The sequence below is a fragment of the Gnatocerus cornutus genome, chromosome 2, assembly GCF_029298725.1.
Source record: "Gnatocerus cornutus isolate USDA-ARS CGAHR chromosome 2, icGnaCorn1.1, whole genome shotgun sequence".
Lineage (NCBI taxonomy): Eukaryota > Metazoa > Arthropoda > Insecta > Coleoptera > Tenebrionidae > Gnatocerus > Gnatocerus cornutus.
Genome location: NC_142234.1, coordinates 20,922,612 through 20,945,776, shown reverse-complemented (window position 1 = coordinate 20,945,776; position 23,165 = coordinate 20,922,612). Strand labels below are relative to the sequence as shown.

The window sequence follows — 23,165 nt, the reverse complement described above, 5'->3', positions numbered from 1 at the left end:
CTCTCTCTCGAAAGTCTGTATCTGTCGTCTCTTTCTTAAACCTGTCATCTCATCGCTCTGACAGCTGTCATTCGATTTTTGTTCTTATGTAACATGTCCTTTCGGTAGAAATTCGGAAATCACGCCAAAAATATCGGAAATTATATTGATTGTGTCAACTGCAATGGTGACGAATTGCTGAGGGTGTTCTGAGGTTGATTCGGATTTAAACGTAAAATTTGAATAAAGTTCCATCATGACCACACGTTTAACATTTATGTGAATCGCGGATATCTCAGAAACCGCTTCTAACAGGTAAATTGCTATTGATTTATCAGTCGATGTTTGTTATGTTTTATCAAATAAACGCCCATAAAGTTTAGATTTACGTTCTTAGGGACGATGTCGGCTGCTGGGACGCCTTCCACAGACCCTTGGGTGGTTCTGGCCCGGGAAAGGGCTCGCTATGAAGAGCAGTTCAAGTCGCTGAAACCCATCAATGGGGTTGTAACAGGAGATCAGGCGAAAGGGTTTTTGCTTCAGTCTCAGTTACCCCCTTTGGTTTTGGGGCAAATATGGTAGGTTTTAAATTGTGGTCATAGTAGTCCCTCATTGCGTGTTTCTAGGGCTCTAGCCGACACCGACGCCGACGGCAAAATGGACATAAACGAATTCTCAATAGCTTGCAAACTCATCAACTTGAAGCTCCGCGGTTTTGAAATCCCCAAAGCTCTTCCACCTTCATTACTAGCATCTCTGAAGACCAATACTCCACCTGCTATACCTCCTCTTCCTAATCCAGCCTTGATCAACGCACCCCCACGCCCCGAGCCCCCTAAACCCGCTATAATACAAGCTCAAGTGCCCCCAGCTCAGCCATTATTGCCTAATCTCAGTGGAGCTGTCTTGAATCAGCCGCCTATTCCGGGGATTCCCCCGATGATGACAGGGGTACCTCCACAAATACCCACAGGGATTGTACCCCCCATGCAGAGTATCCCGCAAGTTCAGCCGCTGATTGGAATGGGGGCGCAGCCTTTGGTCAACCAAGTCTTGCCTACTAGTGGCTATAGTACTGCGCCTTTGGGGATTAGCGTGGCACCTATGGTGAATGCAGTTCCCATGGTACCCGGAGCTACAAACTTACCCACTGCTGCAGCCGTGCCTATTGTTCCAGCGCCGCATATGTCGCCGGTGGGAACTGCAACGGCCATTCCCAATGTGGCGATGGGGCCTGGAGCTACTAGTACCCCCAGATCGAGCATTGCTAGCATCGCTAGTTTGGACAAAGCGGTCTCTATAGAGTCGCCGTAAGTCACAAGCTGCGCTTTATAAGTTTTTACTCAATTTTTCTGTTAAAATGAAAGAAAAGTCTAGAAGTTGGTAAAATCTTGAAGTTGAATCTTCACAGTTTGCTTCTAAAGAAATTGAATTGTTTGACGTCATCTTTTAAGCTGATTTTGCTGCCATTCATATATAGTAGGCTCTCGATAATTTGAAATTCAAATAATCGAAAGAAAGAGTGGAAAAATTCAAATAAACGAGAGTTTAAAGGCAAACAGATAATAGTCAGAATAAACAAACCAATCATAGAAGAAAGCCTAAAATACGCTTTGAAGAAATATCGAAAAACTTATGTTTTGTAAGCTTTGAATTCTTCTGGTGAAACAGATTTATGATACGACAAATCTTCTAAAAACCCTTTATTAAAACATTCAAAAAAATCTGATTTTAAAGCTGCAATAGAATTTTAAAGAATGGCTTCTTCAGAAGTTTTCTGTTTTTCTTGTCCCCCCATGCGAGGGACTTCAAATTAACGAGAGTTCGGGAGGGAAAAATTCAAATTATAGAGGAAAAAAGTTCTCGATTTTACTTCAAATTAACGAGGGGGTCAAAATACATTGAAATTTTTCAATTTGTCGAGAGAAGTCGGGGGACTTAGAAAAAACTTCAAATTATCGAGAGTCTACTGTACTCACCCAGAATAGTAAATCAGAGTTCTAAAGCATTTCCACATTTGTGTTGAATGACAGTGACTCAGCTAGTTTATTGTCGCATCAATCAAGAGCCGACAGTTTATTATTCCAACTGTTACGCGAATTGGAGTCCCACGGGACGGAAGTTTTTATTGTAACGCTGCTAAATTTGCCACGATTGAGCAATCAAAGTTCGTTTTTTACAATCCTAATGAGCACTTGAAGTAAAAAAGCCCTTTCGAGCGACTACGATCTTAAGAAAAGCCCTTTTTTTACATGGATATCTTTTCAGACAAGTGGATTGGGCAGTTCCGCACCAAACCAAGCTAAAATACACCCAAATTTTCAACACAACTGACCGAACGCGCTCTGGTTACCTCTCTGGAGCCCAAGCAAGAAATGTTATGGTGCAGACCAAGCTACCCCAGAACATCCTAGCGCAAGTTTGGTAATAATTTCGACGCTCGACTTCACTTCTTAATTACAATTTGGCCCTCAGGGGATTATCGGACATGGACGCTGATGGTCGCCTTGGATGCGAAGAGTTCGTCCTGGCAATGCACCTCTGTGAGCAAGCATCGTTGGGTAATCTTCCTCCATCCAAACTCCCTCCAGATCTGATACCACCATCCTTCAGAAGAGCGACAAGAACCGCTTCGATTTCAAGCCAAGGAAGCGCGCCTTTGGATTTGGACCCTGCATCAACATTGCTGCAAAGTAACTTTTTTCAATTGTTGTGTTACGCATTATTAATAATTCGTAGCGTCTTTTGAAGACAAACGTAAAGAAAACTTCGAGAAGGGACAGGCAGAATTGGAGCGCCGCCGGAAAGCCCTATTGGATCAACAACGCAAAGAGGCTGAAGAACGGGAACGGAAGGAACGAGACGAGTTGGAGCGGCGAGAAAAGGCGAGGCAAGAAGCCGAGCGGAAGAGAATGGAAGAACTCGAACGACAGATGAGGGAGCAGCAGGAACAAGAACGCTTAAAAGAAGAAGAAAGGAAGCGACAAGCGGAACAAAGAGAAGCTGCCCGGAGGTTCGTTCAACTCCTTCTTTCGTTGTTTTTTCAACACTCTTTTGCAGAGAAATGGAACGGCAGCGACAACTCGAATGGGAGAAGCAAAGGTTACAAGAACTGCAACAAACGAGGCAAAGAGAACAAGAAAACGTGTTAAAACTGAAGGCAAAGAACCAGAGCTTGACAATAGAATTATCCTCTCTCAACGACCAAGTCAAGGAGTTGTCACAAAAAATCTGCGACACTCGCTTAGGAGTGTCCAACGTGAAAACGACAATCGATGGAATGAGATCTACTAGAGACTCCCAGATGCAGGAAATGTCGCAACTCAAGAATAAACTCAAAGAACAGAACACGAAACTCCTCGCATTGTCGCAGGAAAAAGCGAAGTTGGACGCCAAGAACAAACTGAACGCACAAATGGGAGGACAAGACGCCGAACAAGCGAAAATCGCGTTCGAAAATAAAGAAATCACGATCAAAAATCTCAGAGAGAAAATCGAAGACATGCAGCAGCAGATTGAGGGGAAATTATCAGACATCGAAAACAACAACTCCCAGTTGACGGAGTTGCGAACTCAACTCCACACTCTTGTGAGTGAATGTGAGGGTTTGTACGGTGTTTACGAGGAAAAAAGAAATAAAGTCTTGGAAATGAAGAACTCGAATAAAGGCGGAGAATTCAACGCCGGATGGAAGACGAACGATGCGTGGGGCAACGATGGAACCCAAGCGGCGTCGGAGTGGCCAGTGGACAACTGGAGCTCTGCAACCGCAGAACCGGCGCCGGCAGCTGATGGTGCGGTCAGATACCGCGCGCTGTATGAATTCGTCGCGAGGAATACCGACGAGATCTCCTTCCAACCTGGAGATATCATAAACGTGCGTTTTAACTTCTTGGTCGTCTTGGTGTGTTATTGGTAGTTTGCAGGTTCCCACCAAGCAAACAGGAGAGCCGGGTTGGCTCGCTGGAGAGATCCGAGGACACACCGGATGGTTCCCGGAGTCGTACGTAGAACCAGTAGATGGAGTCAGCGTTAGAGACGCTCCAGCAGTGGAGGCTTTCCCTGAAGAAACGGAGACGAAGCGACTAGAGTAATTAATTCCGTTCTTTGATTCTTACAATTGCAATCTGCTTTGAAGTTTATTAGACACATTGCATTGCATAAAAAAATTATCACACGATTTTGATTTTTCCATGTCAGCCCTTTGCCTTGTTATTTGTGACCTCTTCTTTGCAGAGGAATCGCGGAGGTTCCTGAAGTTACCGAAACAACGAATACTGTAACACAGCCAGAACCAGTCATTCCTCAGGAGGAAGAACCAGACCAAGTGGAATACTACATAGCCAATTATCCATATCAATCTCAAGAACAAGGTGACCTTACTTTCAACGCTGGCGATATGATCACCGTCACGAAGAAAGACGGCGATTGGTGGACGGGCAAAATCGGTAACAGTGTCGGTATTTTCCCCAGCAACTACGTGCAAAAGGTGGACGTGGTAAGTCGCGTGTGGTTTGTAAGGTTTGTTTGACAACGTGTTCTGTTAAGAATTCTGGCACTAACTCAACCGCTGCAAATACCACTCCAGCGGCGATAGACATTGCTAATACCCAAGTAGATAACGAGGTTTCTCAAATCAACGAAAATAAGGCTGTCGAGAAACCATTAGATGCTTCTATTACGGCGAGCGCTCAGGTGCGTTGCTAACGTTGCTAACAGTTTCTTCATTGCTAATTCTTGTTACCAGGCTGTAAAAGGTAAAAAACCCGAAATAGCCTCCGTTATCGCTCCATATCAAGCGACGAGCCCCGAGCAACTCTCCTTGGCCCGCGGTCAGCTCATCATGATCCGGAAAAAAACAGACTCTGGTTGGTGGGAAGGCGAACTCCAGGCCAAAGGCCGGAAGCGGCAAGTCGGGTGGTTCCCCGCCAGCTACGTCAAGGTTCTAAACAGCAGTGGAAGAGCGAGTGGTAGAACAACGCCCGTTTCCTCCACCAGAATGCAGCAGGAAGTCGTTATAGGTGGTGTAACGTGTCTTTCTTTCAACGGCTTATGGTTTTGTTTACAGATAAAGTTGTCGCCTTATTTCCGTACACTGCTGGCAATCCCGACGAGCTCAGTTTCGCCAAAGATGATATCATTAGTGTAACAGCGCGCGAGGAGGAAGCGTGGTGGCGCGGTGAAGTTAACGGAGTTTCCGGGCTGTTCCCTAGTAATTACGTAGCTCCTCTCCAACAGCAATGTAAGTAAAGATCTTCATTGCTTTGCATGGTCGTGTTATCACCGATAGTATTCACGTTCTGTTGTTTTTGTAGGAACATAACAGCACCCATCCTACCATAAGAAGCTGAAATAGTCGGAATTAATAGGGAAAACTAGAATTATAGTGGTATAAGTTATACTCAGAATGTATGTGTATTAAAAGCTAGATATATAATATGCGCTCCCTGTTTTAACAAGATAAGTTGAAAACGTAAATTATTCTGTTGATTATTGTTAAGTTTCCCCACAACAAGACCCGCGAAAATCACGGCACTTGTTGTTTGAGTGACGATACTCTGTTGTTATCTTGTTAAAATGTGGCCACGTTGAATGTTAACGATGTGATTTTCATTGTTACTGTCTTTACTATTGTGATTTATAATTTTGCTCATTTATTTTTATGAAATGGTTTTGTAATTTATTTTAACTTTTCAGTGAGTTTGGTAGGGTGGGTGTTGTTTTCGTGGTAAGATCTTTTAAATATTTATTTAGCAATAAGAACTTTTTTTCTGTCTATCGACAACCACCCCACTAAACTACACCCAAGTCGAAATATAAAGTCGGAGTTTGCCATTATTGTTTAAACGGAATATAGAACGCTTCTTGTAGCACGGGAACAGTTACTCCTTCATTACAACTGCTACCAATGATTACGGCGCGGCTTCAAATCGTTCACTTCCAAGTGACTCAGTCGTCACATTCCGCGCTCTCTGATACCTAAAGATATTTATCGCAAAACTTGTTTCTCACTGTTATGTAGTTGAAAAGATCTTTTTAAATACTCAGTACTTTTCAATTATGTAAATGTATTGCAAAATTAAATATATGCCACGTCCAAAGGTGTTGTTTTTTGCGGTGGTGTCGTCTTTACGTAACGATTTCTTCAGCGAACACTGTTAACAAAAAACGCCAAGAATCCATAAGAGAGTTTATCCAAACTGAAAAAGTCTACGTGGAGGACATGGCGATTGTCCACGACGTCTTCGAAAAACCCCTCAAAACCAGCGGAGTCATTACCAAACAAGAGACGGAAAAAATATTCATGAACTGGCAGGAGATTCTGCAGTGCAATCGCAATTTTTTGGGGGATTTGTACGACTGGACGAGCTCCGGGAGCGACATATTGGGCCCCGTTATCAGCAATCATGTAAGTACACCATCGATGGTAAAAATGGGACAAGATAACTTCACTTTCCAGCTACGAAACGTGCAAGTCTATGAAGAGTTTTGCGTGAAGCAACTAGACAGTGCTGCTCTTTTACAAAAACTCACAGAAACGTCCACCGCCTTCAGGGATTTGACTAGAAAGTGCCAAAATAACGTCGCCACCAAAGGCATGCCTCTGTCCTCGTTTCTGATTAAACCAATGCAACGTATTACGCGGTATCCATTACTCATAAGCAAAATTATAGAAAATACTCCCCAGGATCATGCGGGTAACACTTTGGGATTTGTGGGATTTGATCTGAAGGAGTTATTTTAGATTATGAAACCCTCCAGGAAGCGTTGCGGAATGCTGAGAAGTTTCTCAACGACATGAATGAAAATGTGAGACTGAAAGAGAACCAAGAGCGGTTTGACTGGCTGCAGAGGTGTGTTCAGAACGATTTGAACATAGTTTTTAATAGCGAAACTAATAAAGTCGGACCGAGGAAACTAATCCATTTTAGTGTTCTCAGCAAAGTAAGAGTTTAGTAATAACAGACACGAAAAATCGTCTTTTATTTAGGTGAAAAGCGGAAAAGAGTTGATCGGATTCCTCTTCAACGACTTCTTCTTGTTGATTCAACCCAGTAAGAGCTTGGGGAGCCAATTCACATTCCAAAGAAACAATAATGTTAGTTATAAGATGTACAAACAGGTAGTATTTCGCTCATTTTAACCCCCCGCCAATCTGTGGTTTCCAGCCAATTTTAATCCAAGATCTAAATATTAGTAGAGAGAGCACTGATCACGTTGAGCAAGGAACTGACTCGAACCGAGTAATCAAAGTTTCTGACAATAAAAACAAATATATCGTGAGTTTGTTAGCTCCGACGGTCAATGAGTGTAATTTGTGGATGAAGAGGATTGACAGCTGCAAAGAAGTGTACGAGAAAGTCGACAGTCTTTCGCAGACGCGGCCTAAAACCAGTAAGTATCGTAAGTTTTATACCGCTTTGTGATTGTCGAAGTGTCCGAGTTGAACATTTAAGCTTTGTTGTTATGTGCAGAGCCGCATTTGGGGAAATCTTGCGGCCGCCTGCTTGTCCTTGTCCAAAAAGGGAAACGCTTTGTTTCATCCGGTAAGCCCGTTTTTATAGTCTCCCGTTTCAGTTAATTTTGACGGAGTTTGGGTTACACTAACCGTTGTCGGTGCAAGCGAACTAAATTATAGAAGTAGAAAAAAAACTAACAGTTTAAAGCGAAAAGGTAGCTGGAACCCCCTCGAATCAAAACGCCGATCTAAATTTCTTTCTGACTAGGTAAACCTCACATCGACAACGTCTTCTGCAAAGTCGCCCTCGGCGAACAGAAACAACAAACCAACTTATCGAAGGACCAAATCACCAATGGTAATGTCCCCCAGAATGGGGCGCCCCCAGTGCCAACGATAGTGTGGAACGACACCATGCAATTTCAGTTGAGAAATCTCGAAACTGAGGTTGTTACTTTCACAGTTTTCGGTCTGAATTTGTACTGCCCGGATGGTAAATCCTTCTGTTTGCACCCCCAGGGTTTAACAGTCTGTTGTAGAGTTTTTGGGGCGCGCGGAATTGAAAGTCATGGATGTCCTGGTGGAGAGGCAACACACCAACGGTCCTATTACCAAAAAATTGATCCTCCATCAAGTGGAGTCAGGTGAAATTGTTGTCAAGTTAGACCTGCAAATGTTCGATTTCTAAGATTGTTGGACTATTCCACCCAATCAAAATGTTAGTTGATATTGTTGTTTATCTATATACACTTTACGTGGTTACGTTATAAATATACAACGTTTTGTATTTTTCTATTATGACAAGTAGTTATGCAATGTTTGTTTAGATTGTTTAGACTCTCTGAGTGCTTCTTCCGTCGTCGCAGGCGTTCCACTAAAGGTACTTTTTTGGTTTGAGTACGATTAAATAACACAGTTTTTGTTTCACAACGACAATAATAAAGAAAATTTTAACAGTTTTTAGTGGGACGCGCTGCATAAGTGTGGATTTTACGTCCATTGTGTTCTGATAGAAGAAGTAGTTATACATTACGAATTGAACTTTTTGTAACTCTATACACATAAAGTATTATATTTACTTCAAAAGCGAGCCTATCGCTGAATGTTCGTCTCTTGCTCATAATCGATTTTAAGAGTACCTTGTTATACAATTTTTCAAATATTAATATTAATGTGCGACGTATTCTACGTAACAGGCTTTAAGAATGTTCAAAATAAAGTAAGAGCTCAATGCTGTAAGTCTACGCTCGAAAATTCTTGACTGTAAATCAATTTTTTAGGGAGAAAATTTAGGGGCGTTTTTTAGATTGCGTCAAGGACAAACGCTTTTGCTACCAACTGCTATCGATTAAAATTGCTAGGAACTGCTGCCAACTTAACTTTTTAACGAGTGGACGGATAGTAATGAGCTCTAGAATAGATACATACAATTAACATGTAACTCCATCATATAAATCCTAATTTAGTAATTTATTTAAAAAAAAACACATTTACTTGTATAATAAATAAGAGAAAATAGTCGTAGATGCACCAGTGTTTAGGTACTACTAGCGAATCACCGACATTTTGTTAAATTTAATTGACTTTATTTCAAATAATAAGTTTCGTTGACCTTTGTGTTTTATTTATTACGGGACGAATAAAACGATTGCACTTTAGTACAAAATATATTATTTTAAATAAATTAACAATAAATAAATAAATAAGTGCTTATTTTAGACTACCTAACAAAGCTTCAAAAGCCCTTCAAAAGTCTTGCAGTCTCTTATATCTAGTGAGTTTACAAGGGTAATCCCTACTGATACAAAATATACCTAACTGTGAAAATTCGCACTTTGTCCAATTTTCCGAATTATTCACGTTTCCCCTCCAACCACCCTTCAGTATAGTCATTCCTCACTCCTCCCTTTCACTCACTTTCGTATCTTTCGTAGTTTCGGCTTCTTCAGGAAAATTGTAGATGGGTTTAAACCCACCGATTAGCTCCGGCTTGAAGTTTTCGATATCAAATTCGCTAGTCGTGGCAAGTGGTAGAGTGGTGACTTCTTCGCCGATTTCAGTCGTGGATTTGTTTCTTTCCTTGACCACAGACCATCCTTGCGACATCGAGTCTAAATTAACACTTGCTTGGAACGGCGCTTGGAACTCCGACTGAAGAACACTCGGAGACCCCTCAGTGTCAATTTTATGCGTTTCGATAACGTCTTCGTATTTGTGTTTATGTTGCTTTGGACTTAAATCTAATTGTGGGTGAGTGTGCATGACTGCACTCACTGTGAATTCATTATCGGAGCCCCCATGGAGTTCCGCTTTTTCCACAGTCCCTGGCCGGATTTCTGGAATGACAGGACTCCCGTAGTTGGGCATGGAGTATTTATCATCGTATTTGTGGGGCTCCGTGGGGGTGTACGCCACAGCGATGGGTTTCTCCGTGTAGGTCTTCAAAGTGACTGAAATCTGGTTTAGGGGTGGAGATTTAAGACCATTCACCACTCGAGATTCTAAATTTTCTCCGATGGTGTTCCACTGGTTACCCGAAACGAAGTTGTCGAGTTCATCCAAGTTGTTTCCGTTGCTCGAAGGAGTTTCCGGTACGGCCGGACTTAACAGAGCGGGATCCGGGCGCTCCAGAGGGTACGGAAAGTCGGATCTTATCGGGAACGTGGGCCTAGGATGGGGTTTTAGCACCGGCGCGTCGTTTCGGTCTTTCGGGTTCAGGATGGGGTTCTGCTCGTAGTCGAACTTTTGATTGATTTTCGAAGGGGGTAGCGGCAATTCCGCCCTTGTACCAATCACCACGCTTTCTTTAGTGTTGCCGTCAATCACATCCATTTTAATGGGGGGTGTGTTGACTGGGTACACCACGTAAAGGGGTTTATCAGTGCCGGTGTTGATTTTTTCGTTCGGAGTTTCCGGCAGAATCTCTTTCTTTTCAGTGTGTTTTGCTTGGATCATCTGAAGAGTTTCGACGTCGCTCTCAATATCCGCTATTCTTCTATTAGCCACCTTAGGAGGACTCTGGTAAAACCCGTAGTGATCCCCCACTGATTTCGGGGGCTCGTTTATAATCCTGTCTTCGGCAATAGGGCGGTTTTGCCCCGGCGGTGGAGGGATCTTCCGCAAATTATGCAGATTCTTCGGGGGTGGTGGTGGTTGCAACTTTTCGAAAAACCCAACAGGTCTGTTCGACGGCCGCTCCAGAAGTGGTTGTCTGTTTAGATACGGAGGCGGCGCGTTCAGTTTCATGTTGGGTCTAAACTGGGGTAAAATATTCGGTAAGTTGTCTATTCTCTTATACGCCACTTCCGGTGGAGGTCTCGGCGGTCTAACATACTCCGGCTTCCCGCTGTAGAAATGCCCAGGACGCGGATCCCATGGAGGTCGTGGCCGATCCAACCTCGGCGGAGCTGGAGGAACTTCTTTTTCTTTCGGCGGAGTCAAATCGCTCGGAAGCTGATGGTACATAGGCTTGGAGTTCAGTTGAAGAACTTCGCGGTTTGGTGGCGGCGGCCGGTTTCCCAGCACCGGTTTTTTGTCGTCAGGGAAGACTATCTTCGGCCCTGTTGTTTTAGGGGGTTCGTCGAGCTCGAGTTTCTCATCCACGACCTGGCCAGGTACTTGCTTGTGGGCGTTTATTGGTACTCCGATAGCCAACGACGCCTCTGAGTTCTGTTGAGGATGGATCGTCACGGAACTCGCAGCTGGAGGGAAATTCTGCACGGGTTGGTACACTTCCGGCGTCTGTATGGTGTAACTGACTGTATCTTTCGCGAATTGGTTCTGTTGGCCGTACAGAGGCCTAAACGGGTTGCTATCATACGGACTCTCTTTCAGAGAGGTTCCGACGTATTGACCACCATCGACGTTTTGGTGGTTGCCCACGACGAAAGACACCATGTCTTGGTCTGGAGCGATATGAATGTTACTGGTACTTGGAGGTTGCTTTGGAGGTTTCTCGAAACCAAACGGTTTTGGTGCTACTTTCTCCCCATTAAGTTGTTCGCGGAGGTTTTGAGTGGCCACGATAATAGATTGGTGGTTGTTCAAACTCGACTGGTGGTTGTTCAAATTAATGTGGTTTTCTCCCAACGGCAAAGAAGTCACTTTCATGGTACTCTGCGTAACTTTAGATGGTTTTTCGGTGTGGACTTCTTTGTAGTCGTAATCGTAATCAGGAGGAGGTGACGCTGAGCTTGGTTTCGGTGTTGTGGTCGTACTACTCGCAGTACTACTAACATTTAAAGAAGTGGAGGATGTAGGTTCTGCGGTCACGATGCTCGTCTTAACAGTCGTTGGAATTGGTTGATTTTCAACAGCGACCTTGTCTTGGTGCTCGAAATTATCCCCGTATTCGTCTTCGTATTCGTACGAAGCTACTCCCATGTTGGATCCGGTCATAACATTGGGGCCTGCATGGGAGTTAGGATGATGCACCTCCACCATGGTACTGGAAGACTTTTCCGTTGTCACCTCCTTGTTCTTGTTTCCTGGTAAGTTTTCGAAGAGCGTGGGCTTCGGTGACGCTTTCGCTCTCTCAGTCGTGGTAATGTAGTCTTCGTACTCTCCAAAGAGCTGCTCGAAGACGCTCAACACCCGCTTCGTGGTCGTACTCGGTGGTGCCTTCGTCGTCAAATAAATACCCTCAACATTCTTCGTAGTTAAATACACGCTAGGTTTCTCAGTCTCGTCGTAGTACTCATCGAAGTCTTCATTGAAACTCGGATGGTTGATGCCGCTGTTCATCAAATTCTGCTCAGTCGAAGTAAAGTACTGTTGGGTTGTTGGTCTCGCCGTGGTAGTCGTCGTCGTGGTGGTCGTCGTCTCGGTTCTTTGAGTTTTCGACGAACTGTAATAAGTGGGGCTTCCGGTGGGTTTAAAAGTGGAAGTTTTCACATTATAATCTTTATGATTGTGATATTTATTGACATTTCCTTGGATTTTAGTGTTGGCGTAGGAGCTGGATATTAACGGATAAACATACTTATCCGAATTGTACTTCACCGGCAAGTTCAGGAAGTCGTGAAAGTTTGGCGTTAGCTGATTAATATCACTAGGTCTATGACTCCCCAAACTGCCGTCTTTTCGATCAATATTCGCCTTGTCATAAATATTCGAACTGGGCTCTTCATCAACGTAATCGTATAAGTCGTCATCGAGTTTCACCGACGCCGCTTTACTGTCAAAGTCGATTTGACCAGTTAAAGGATCTTTTTCTAAGTAGAACGGTTTTCCTTTGTTGAAGATATTTTCCGGGAGGTTGTAGCCTGGGAGTACCAAAGGCGAGGGGTCCGGAATTTCTTCGGAATTAGTGGTTTCGGTTCGCTGAAATAAAGACGTTAGATGGTTTTATGATAATTGGAAGTTTACCAACCGTGTTATTTTCGATGTGGTGACTGCTATGGTTCGTTGAGTTGGTGAAGGAACTGTTATTATTGTCTAAATGACCTCCCATTAGAACAGCTCCATCAGTTAGAAGGGAATGTTCTAACACGATCGCTGGTACTGAGATCAAGATTTTCACGATGGTTAAAAGCACATACCGCAACTCCATGGTTACTGGAAGGAAAAAAAAGATCTAATTAATTTGCAATAAATTATTATAATTACTCGGATTAATTAGAAGGTTCTTTTGTTCTTTTTCTGGTTGTGGATACGTTTACTTTTACGTTTTCAAGCCCAGAAACCTCGATAAAAAACAGGTGGAAAAGGATAAGCCACTTCTTGTTTTTATAATCTTTCGTATTTATTATATAAATATTTCTTCTGCTCTATTTAGTTAAGAATTTTGAATTTCAACCGATTTGTTGGTGTCTCCGTCGAGAATTACCTTTCAAAGTGAGTTCAATGAACAGTAACGAGGATAATGAACGAAATTTATGCAGAAATCGTTTGAAACGTATTGTTCAAATGCCTTTTTTTAAATTCCATCAATTTCACGTATCTTTATTATTCGTCTTTTTTAACGCTCATTGTGTTAAGATTATGGGACAAAAAGTCCAAATGCAAACGCATATACACTTTGATAGTTCTGTTCTCTATGTCAGTTTAGAATTTTGAGGAATTAACTTTGGAAATTTTAGGATGACAAAGTTGGCATTATTGTCCATCAGTGTTGCCAGGTCTTGAGATTTTTCCCGAATCTACGGATAAGTATTGAAGGGAAAATAGTTTTTTTTCGATTTTTGAACGAATCTAGGGATTTTAGTGTTTAACTATGACTTTAATTTCAAGGGCTAATTTATAAAAAAGTGTTTTACAATATTTATTGATTTCGAAAAAAATATTTCTAAGTATATTTCGATTTCCTTTCGTAATCTTTAAAAATCAGCAGAATATAGAGATAAGTTAGATACCTGTAATGGATACCTGTCAATTTTGATTAATAGATGGCTTCACAAGCAATTGACAAGTTTTTTTTAGTAAATGCAAAATAAAGTTTTAATCAAATTCCTGACCTGACCTGACAAATAAGACAGTTCTTGTTTGAGGTTTCGCAAGAATTTGACGTCTACGCAGTCGGTTTAGGTTGCAAACGTCTACTTTGACAGTTATTCTTTTATTTAAAGTTGGAATCTTGATAAATTAGTTTTGAAAATTTTGGGATGACAGCGTTGGCATCACTGTAAAATTCTCCTCAGATGCGAATGCTGTTTTAGTACCCCAAAGCCCAACTTACATAACACCGCTTTGCAACATTTGCAACAGGAACAAATTACAGTCGACTTAGGTTGCTAGTGTCCATTTTGACAGCGATTTTGTTAATTAAAGTTGGAAATCTTGAGGAATTAACTGTGGAAATTTTAAGATGACCAGGTTGGCATCATTGTCTCCCAGAATTTGTCTTTTATCAATCAGTGTCTAGGAATTCTAGGTCTAGGAATTTTCCCCAAATCTAAAGATTTTTTCCAATTTTTGAACGAATCTAGGAATTTTAGTTTTCCTGGTGAGAATTTACCGATTTACAAAGGAGCAGTTTTAGAAATTAGCAGAATTAAAAAGGATAAAAAATATACATGTAATTAATATATGTCAATTTTAATTAATAGATGGCTCCACAAGCAATTGTCTAGTTTTTTTGGGTAGTAAATGCAAAATATGAGGAAAAACTTGAAGTTATAATCAAATACCTGTTAATGTGCACTGAAAATAACAAAAATATTTTTTTTACTGATGCTTCCACCATTTGGTGACAATTTGACAAATAAGAGAGTTCTTGGTTTGACGTTTCGCAGGAATTGCAGCGTTTAAATTTGTCCGTTTAGGTTTCAAACGTCCACTTTGACAGATATATTTTTTTTGAAGTTGGAATCTTGATTTAACTGAGCTTTGGAAATTTTGAGCTGACAAGATTGGCATCACTGTAAAATGCGACTGCTGTAAAAACGCTAACAAACAATTGAATTCCGACACATTACATTGACAGAACTGGGACGATCGTCTTTTGTACCCCAAAACCCAACTCACACAGCCCCACAATTGCAGCTATTGCAACAAGAACGAATTACACGATGGAAATTTGTAACTTTGCAACCTAAACCAACTGGAAATTGTACATTTTCCGCTCTTTGTACCAAACTGCTTTATTCTGGGCAGAAAACCCAGAAAAACCTCTTTGAAACCGAACACTTTAATTTTGTAAACATTCGTATTGACTCTTTGAAACCGGCAAAAATCGTTTATTCCTGAATAATTCCTCAATAATTCTGTACCGTAACTCGTAAACAGTAAAATGCAATGTGCTTGATGGCACGTTACAAAGACAAGACATCAAGTTTTACAATTAATGCGTAATTACATGAGTTGCAAGGTGAAGTTTTTAAGGTGCAAAAAGCCAGAACTTTTGGAGTGCGGAAGTGGAAGCGTTCAAAAACTCCTTGCCCCGTTCCCAAATTCGCTTGTTCCAGAATTTTTGGCATAGTGACCAAGAATTTAAAATTGTAGGTGTTAGTAACGGCGCTGTTAAATATATGCTTCCAAACACGTTTAGGAAGTTATGGTCAAGGTTACGTGGTTACCTTGCTCGAGTCTGTTGACCCAGTTACTTCTTCACGGGGAAACAAACGGAATGTGGGCTCTTAATTGAAGACGAAGAAATGACAGAATCTTCTCGATTTTTTACAAAATACCGACTTTTAGTATAATTAACGTCGCAGTTATGACTAAAAATTACATATAATTACTTAACTGCTAATATTTACAGTTAGTTGTGATACAAATATTTTAAGAATGTTTTGTATGCTGATACGCTTACTCCGACAGTAATATAAAAGTAAAGCCACAGTAACTGTAATTGTAAAAGTAACCGGAGCATTGTTTCGTGCTTTTGCAACTCATGGAAGCCGAATTTTTTCGCTGCGTGATCCGGAGAAAGTAGAGTTTTGGGTGATTATTATTGTTCCTTAAATTATTCATTGAGTTGAGATCTACATAAATTCCCGAGATATTGTTATTATTGCTTAATGTAGCATGGATTAACCTACTCCACTGACACTGCTCTTTGATTAGAAAATAGCAAAAGATGCAAATGAATTGTTTATTAATACACATCACCGTTAGATTCCGCGATCGCAGCATTTCGATGAAAGTGTGAAGACGCTTTGTAGTCCACCGAAGAAACAGATTATGAGTTACAGTAACAAAAAGGAAAAGTTTTCTTATCTATGTAATCAATTATAACACCGCTCTTTTAAACCTTCGCACTTCTTTTTTTAACAGTAATTAAGTGCCGAAGGTTTCACTAAAACGCTGTTAGAAAAAATGAGTGCAAGAATGTAATTTTTTAATTCACCACGAGATGCTTAACGGGACTGTAGAATAGCCTATGCAAATGTAAAGTTGTGAATAGTGACAATCCTCGCGACATATATCGTCGATTTGGTCACGAGAGTACCGCTATTTTACCACGGTGTCTTCGTGAATATGTAGTTTACTGGTTCTTTGGGACACGATAAGTTGAATCTAATATCCGAATGCGTCATTAGCGAAATGAGTGAGATTTTTTCGAGACAAACTATTCAGAAAGCTGTTAGGAGGTTTTTTACCTGTGTAACACTGAAGCACTGTTTTTACATTGCGTTACCTCAAAATTACAGGAGCGAATTGTTGAATTAGCTCGTTTGTTTGCGGATGGATTTGCAAAGGTTGTTTTTAAGTAGTGAATCAGTAGTTCTCAATTCTTCAAGAGAATTTGTACGTTTTACAAGGTTTGTAAACTTGGGTGCAACGACAAATAGAAATCAAAGTCAAATAACAATAAATAAAAGGAGCAAAATTGCAAGCAGTGGAAAGTCTTTAAGAATTTGGGGTTTTCAAAAAGTACCTGTTTAAAGTACCTAAAAAAAAGACAGATTAGTGAAATATTAGAAAGACTGGATCATCTGAAGATTAAAAAAAAATCTGGAAAAATTCAAAAATTTACTAAAATCGTAGCGTCTCCAAAAAGGTCTGAAAATGATTCTGAAGATATTGAAGGATCTGTAAAACATGAAGAATCTGAAGAATTTAAAGAATCTCATGAAAAAAATTTGGAAAACCCAAAAGATGGAATATTGTGAAGATCCTAAAGAAGAAATATGAGAGAGAATCCAAAAATCTCAAGAATGATAGACTGAGCGATTTGAAGAACGTGAAAAATTTCAAAAATCTAAAGAATAAAAAATGAATACTTAGAAAACTACTATGCAGGCCCCGTCAGAACAGAACACATTTTTAATGATTTCAGCCTGGTTTTCAAGATAACTTTTGAAAAGTTAAAATTTTTAAAGAATTTGCTCGGTTTTTCAAAATCACCCTTTTCAAAAAAGTCAACATTTCAAGGAAAATACACCGTTTTTTCAAACAAGAATACAGTTTGGTCCAAACAAATTTCTCTTTCAAAAACACTTACAATTTCCAAATTTGTTATCTTTGTCTATTCGCTGTGCACCAGATTATTTCATCTCTTTCTTTTCTCTTTGACATATGACATTAACTCAAAGATGTTTTAGTATATATACTAAAACATCTTTGCATTAACTTGATATTTGACAGTGACCTAGCGGCAATTTTGAGAGTTAGTTCTCAAGTGTCAAATTTAGTACCCAATATGTCACAAACTTATACTCAACAAAATCCCCATTTTGAGGTTTGGCTCTCAAACCTCAAGGGATGTTTTTTACAAGGCGGTTGTTGGGTAAGAAAAATGTCTGTACTATTTAATTTTTATAACAGCTGTTTAACAAACCACAAGGAAAAAATATTTATTAAATAAAATAGATGTGAATTTAAAGTAGCATTATAGTATTAAAAATAATATCTTGCGTTTGTATATTCCACACAATACAATACAAACTGAATTTTTTTTCAGCTACACAATGGGGATTCAAGCGCCATGCCCATTTCCAGCATCTTCGGGGACACCATCTCCCCCGAAGAGCACCTTATCAACAACATCTTCACAATCTTTAAGTTCAGAATAACAAATATTTATATTGTTAATGTCACATAAATATTTAAACAAAGTTTGTTGGAATTTTATTATTATTATTCAGGAATCACCAGAAAAAACAAAAACAAGGCAAAAAAGGCGAATTTTAAGTGTTTTTAACGGTGAATTTGTTTCCCTGAAATTCGTATTCATTTTTGTGCTGAAGCGGCCCAATAGAAAAACAAGGCAGCTCCCTTAAAGTTTTAACTTTTTAAAAACTTGAAAACCAGACTAAAAGCATTAAAAACGTATTGTGTTCTGAGGGGGCCTACTAGTACAAAATCTTTGAAAACAAGGTAAAATTCCTAATTTTAAGTGTTTTTTAAAAGGGGAATTTGTTTGTACGAAACCGTATTCACGTTTGATAAAACAGGATATATTTCTTAAAATTTTGACTTTTTTAAAAAAGGGTACGTTTGGAAAAAACCCACCAAATTCTTTAAAAATTTTAACTTTTCAAAAATCATTAAAAATGTGTTGTGTTCTGAAGTAGCCCAACAGAAAAACAGGGTAAAAAGACGAATTTTAAGTGTTTTTGAAAGAGAAATTTGTTTGGACCAAACTGTATTCTTGTTTGAAAAAACGGTGTATTTTCCTTGAAATGTTGACTTTTTTGAAAAGGGTGATTTTGAAAAACCGAGCAAATTCTTTAAAAATTTTAACTTTTCTAAAGTTATTTTGAAAAACAGGCTGAAATCATTAAAAATGTGTTGTGTTCTGACGGGGCCTGCATAGTAGTTAGAAACAATAATCAAAAAGCATTTCAAGCAAAAATTTTAAGAAAAAAAAAATCTACTGAAATCTGACAATCTCTATTAAGTACGGAACAAAATTCTGAAGATAGTGATGGATGTGTAGAACATGAAGAATCTGAAGTGTTTGAAAAATCTAAAAATAATCTGGAAAACCGAAGAGATGCAAAGTTATGAAGATTCTAAAGAACAAAGATGAGAGAAAATCCAAAACTCTCAAGAATGTTGGACCTGATCGATTTGATTGATTTGATGATTTGATGATGAAAAATAATAATGATACCATAAAAATGAATACTTAAAGAATTTTAAGCCGAAATTCTGAGAGAATCCAAAAGTCTCCAAGAAGTTCAGAAAAATTATTCTGAAAATATAAAAGCATTTAAAAGAATCTACGGATTTGAAGAATCTCATGAAAAATACCAGGAAATCCGAAAAGACGTAAAGTTTTGAAGATTTTAAAGAAGAAAGATAAGAGAGAATCCAAAAATCTCAAGATAGATCGATTTGAAAAACGTGAAAAATTTGATAAGTCTTAAGAATGATGAAGATATTTATAAATAATAATAGACGAAAAGAATTTCATGCAGAATTTCTGAAATAATTCAAAAATCTTCAAAAAGTTCTGAAGATATTGAAGCATCTGGAAGAATCTGACGGATTTAAAGAATTTCGTGAAAAGAAACAGGAAAACCGAAAAAATGTAAAGTTGTGAAGATTCTAAAGAAGAAAAATGAGAGAGAATCCAAAAATCTCAAGAATGATGGACATGATCGATTTGAAGAACATCTATTGCACATTCTGCAGTTTTTTATATTAAATTGTTAAATTAGACATAAATTTGAATAATTTTTTTCCAGAAGCAGAAGTCGTTCCATTCCAGTGAGTGGAAACTTATTTTTTTTTTATAAAAATTTAATTATGAGAAAAAACTGTAATCAACTCAACTTTCTTTCACTTTCTTGTCTTCTCTGTTAATTTTGTGTTTTAATTGATTCCATTCTATCTAAACAAAAATTTTGAGATCAAAACAAACAAAAACTGCGGTAAAAAATTTACCGAAATTTACTAATTCAAAGTATTTCTGATTCTTCTCTGTTGAGAACCACTGAGAAAAAATCCATTTTGTGAATCCTTGGCGAATTTATCCTTATCAATTTAAAATCAGCACAAGTTCATAAAATTTGGGTTAAGAAGAGCGAAACTGTGAGTTTGCTTTCCACTTATTTTTATCTCAACAAACAAAAATTTGGTAATAAATAATAACACGTCTCCAGCGACACTTTCGTACCTCCAATAAAAATAAAAAAAGAAAAACTTACCTATTTACTTGTCCTAGCCCGAGATCACAATGCGGAAAGCGAAAATAAAGTCATTATTTTCACAAGCCCATAAGTGTTCAGTTCACTGCATCACTCAATGAGTACATTTCAGAGCAAACAAATACAAAATCAAGATCTGCGTAAGTAAATTTACAAAGTAACTTTACATATCGTCAGACCTACTAATTTCCCCGTGTCAAACTCTCTACTAATAACGGCAACAGCGAAATAGTCTTGTGACGAGGAGTTCCAACTAACGTTCACTAATCGATCAAGAACTTCACCGAGAACGAAAACTATCCGAATGAGCAAGCTTTTTACTGCAACGAGTTCTTTACTCTGTTAGCCGGTAAATACAGTGACGTAGAAGAAGAAATGAAGAAAGTGGTACCGGAACACACACCCTGACTCCTCGTGATTCATTTTTATCCGGGTGGACTAATTCTTCGTTCTTGGAAAACAGTCCCGGATGGAGTAGTCTAAGAATTGGGGATAATTGTCTCGGAATGGCGGTGATTTTATTTTTTTTGTAAAAGCTTAAAGGAGTAAGGAGTTTATAGGTGAATCGTTACGATTGCCCCAGTTCTACGCCTCTGTATTGGTTCTACGGTACTTGCAGTGGGTATCAGGTACTGTTATTTAGCCGGAGGCTCGCCTGCCTTATAATTATTGACTCGAGTTATTATACATTTTATTAATTACGATCTATATTAGCACTTACGACGGTCTTCATAAAATTGCTCTTCCTCGTCGTTTTGTAGGTCAATTTTTGGTTTCATAACGTTAAGATTGCTATCTAAGAATCATTTTTATTTATCACGGCAGTCATTACTGAACTTTCTCAAAATAAATGTACAAAAGTCTCGTGTTTTTTGAATTAATTAAGTTCATAGATGTTAAGGAAATGATATACTTCTTTGATACTACAAGAATTAAAGTGATTCATTGCTCACTGGCTATGTAGGTCAGTGTGTTTAAATACTGCAAGTAATTCAAATTTTGTAGGAAACTGAAATGGGGGCATCATTTCCAGTAATCTCTGACCACTGGAGTCATTTTGCAGATCAAGTTTATTGTTGTTAAGCAATTTGAGCCAAGCAAGTGCGGTGATTATGATGTTAACAACTTTAATAAGATAATCCGCTATGGGTTATATAAAACCGTAAAATATCTGAGATACTGTTATGTATTTGCTATTTTCTATGGATTTTCTCTAAGGAGATTCCAGCCGTGCTTCGCTTATGGGAATTGCAATAAAATATCTCGACAATCATGTGGAATTTTTTAATAATTTTTGCCGGTTTCAGATAATTCGATTTTGTGGAAAAAATTCGAACTCAAATTTTGAATTTTTTGTTTTTTGAGCGCCACTTGTAAACTGTTTGATCTACCGATCTGAGATTTGGCCAGTTGATAGACCTCGAGCTCCTCTTTCGATTGATGTATAATTCAAAAGCATTAATCGTCATTTTTGCCCTAAAAAAGTACTGTAAAAATCACCCCAAAAAAGACCTCCTGAAAACCTAATTCTGTCAATAGCTCGTTTATTTGTGAAGCAAACTTAAGTAATTCGTATTCATTTAACGCAGAATTTCACACAGAATCCAAAACTGTGCTAAATTTTCATGTACGTCAACAAATAACTGAGTAATGGCCAATTAAAATTTCGGCTTGTCGCCAAACGGCAAACTCCGGAATTTTCTCCAAAACTGCGTTTTCGCCATAGTTTTTCTCGTATCTTTGTTTCCAATTCAGAAGCTTTTTTGTGGTGATTATAATTTTGTAGTGTTATCAACATTAGGTAGCAGGTATGAAAACACTGAGCTTAAAAAATTGAATAAACAACAACAAATTTAAAATTTGGAACGCCAACGGTATATTGAAGATGGTACGATGATAATTGATCAAAAAATTCCCCGCAAATATATTTGACTAACTTTTCCATTTTATTTATGACGCAACACGTGTTAACGACCTTATTTTAGTTTATCTAATAACAAACTCTCCTCAGAGCCCTGTGGACTCAACAACATAATATTTTTTATTATGGATTACATGAGAATTTAAACACCTTAGAATACGTTTTGATAAGCTGATTAACATTCCTGATCAGCAATAAACGTAAAGAGTAATTAACCTACTTGTCGCGTAAGTTAACACATTTAACTTTTTATCATGGCGATGTGTCGTACAAAAACTTTAAATTCTTCATTGAATTCTTCCGTGTACAACAATTTTTCAAAATTTTCAATTCTAAGTAATTCCCTCCTTCCAAACGTTATCGCTATGAGGCTATTTTTGAAGTTATGGATAGGTAGTTTGCAATTTTCCAATAAATTTTTATCGGATTGTTTTCATTCTTCGAAATTTTATAGCTTTGTGTATTAGATATCGTTTTTTCAGTCTTTATCCTGCTTGAGTTTCTTCATAACAAATTGGTAAGTTATTGTTATTAGACTATTTTTTCGTTCTCTCCACCTCAATTTTGAGTTAGATCATTCATCTGAAACGTTTTCGTACGTCAGGAAACCTAATGACCATGCATTAAAAATAGTTGTTAATATTTTTACCATGTTATGATAATAAATATTGCAGAACTCCAGACTACATTAAATCTATTTATATTATTTATGAATGAGCTATTCAAATTGCATTGAGGCTTTCAAGTGTGCTTTATTAGTCGTAACGAGCAAACATTAAAATTAATTAAGAAGTTTTATAATTTTAATTTGCAATATTTTTCTGAACGTGTTATCGTTATCACGTCTTAGGCAAATCTTAATACAGCGCTGAAAATGCGCTCTTACCTGCATAGAAGCATTTTTTGTTGTTGTTTATGAAGTTTTTAGGCAGATTTTATGATAAAAAAATCCATAATTAGTTTTAGCTTCCAATCACCGAGTACTGACAACATTAGGAATTTCAGGATGATGAAATTTTTTGCTTCGTCTTCAAAATAAAAATTTCTAAAATTTGTGCCTTTTGCTTTAAACTTCTGCAATTTGGTAGAGTTAATGCACGATTCAAAAATAGTAATGTCCCCAAATTTCGTAGCTGTAGCACTAAAATTACCAAAATTACGTATTTTAGCGGAAGATGTCGAAAATTTTTGCTTCTCTTCAAAATGAAAATTTCTAAAATTTGTGCCTTTTGATCTAAAATTTTGAAACTTATTGGAGTTAATACAC

At 38.6% G+C, this 23,165-nt stretch overlaps 2 protein-coding genes across 4 annotated transcripts; one reads left to right on the top strand and one right to left on the bottom strand.

Moving 5' to 3' along the window:
* Positions 1-62: 62 nt before the first annotated feature.
* Dap160 (dynamin associated protein 160) lies at positions 63-8,708 on the top strand. 3 transcript variants are annotated; one of them, XM_088031195.1, is made up of 20 exons: positions 64-294; positions 377-557; positions 606-1,289; positions 2,248-2,403; positions 2,455-2,672; positions 2,731-2,992; positions 3,040-3,856; positions 3,906-4,069; positions 4,216-4,477; positions 4,528-4,674; positions 4,727-5,000; positions 5,048-5,221; positions 6,129-6,388; positions 6,440-6,677; positions 6,725-6,924; positions 6,971-7,102; positions 7,149-7,374; positions 7,558-7,653; positions 7,707-7,931; positions 7,978-8,708. In XM_088031195.1, the coding sequence occupies exons 2-20, from the start codon at positions 382-384 to the stop codon at positions 8,124-8,126; spliced, it is 4,860 nt and encodes a 1,619-aa protein (XP_087887321.1). In that variant the 5' UTR covers positions 64-294; positions 377-381; the 3' UTR covers positions 8,127-8,708. The 3 variants fall into 3 exon arrangements, with proteins under 3 accessions (XP_087887322.1, XP_087887321.1, XP_087887320.1); XM_088031194.1 differs by having other exon boundaries at positions 2,719-2,992; XM_088031196.1 differs by lacking the exon at positions 4,528-4,674 and having other exon boundaries at positions 63-294; positions 2,719-2,992.
* Positions 8,709-9,153: 445 nt separating this feature from the next.
* Positions 9,154-12,989, bottom strand: LOC148179996 (uncharacterized). The gene is made up of 2 exons (XM_088030874.1): positions 12,810-12,989; positions 9,154-12,760 (listed from the first exon to the last, which is right to left on the bottom strand). The coding sequence occupies exons 1-2, from the start codon at positions 12,987-12,989 to the stop codon at positions 9,335-9,337; spliced, it is 3,606 nt and encodes a 1,201-aa protein (XP_087887000.1). The 3' UTR covers positions 9,154-9,334.
* Positions 12,990-23,165: the final 10,176 nt, after the last annotated feature.

Bases quoted from the DNA above. Each gene is read 5' to 3' on its own strand.
- LOC148179996 (XM_088030874.1), bottom strand. From the start codon at position 12,989: ATGGAGTTGCGGTATGTGCTTTTAACCATCGTGAAAATCTTGATCTCA. The intron at 12,761-12,809 runs GTTGGTAAACTT...TCTTTATTTCAG, and splicing joins ACCACATCGAAAATAACACG to CGAACCGAAACCACTAATTC.
- Dap160 (XM_088031194.1), top strand. From the start codon at position 382: ATGTCGGCTGCTGGGACGCCTTCCACAGACCCTTGGGTGGTTCTGGCC. The intron at 4,478-4,527 runs GTAAGTCGCGTG...TGTTCTGTTAAG, and splicing joins ACGTGCAAAAGGTGGACGTG to AATTCTGGCACTAACTCAAC. The intron at 6,389-6,439 runs GTAAGTACACCA...TTCACTTTCCAG, and splicing joins GCCCCGTTATCAGCAATCAT to CTACGAAACGTGCAAGTCTA.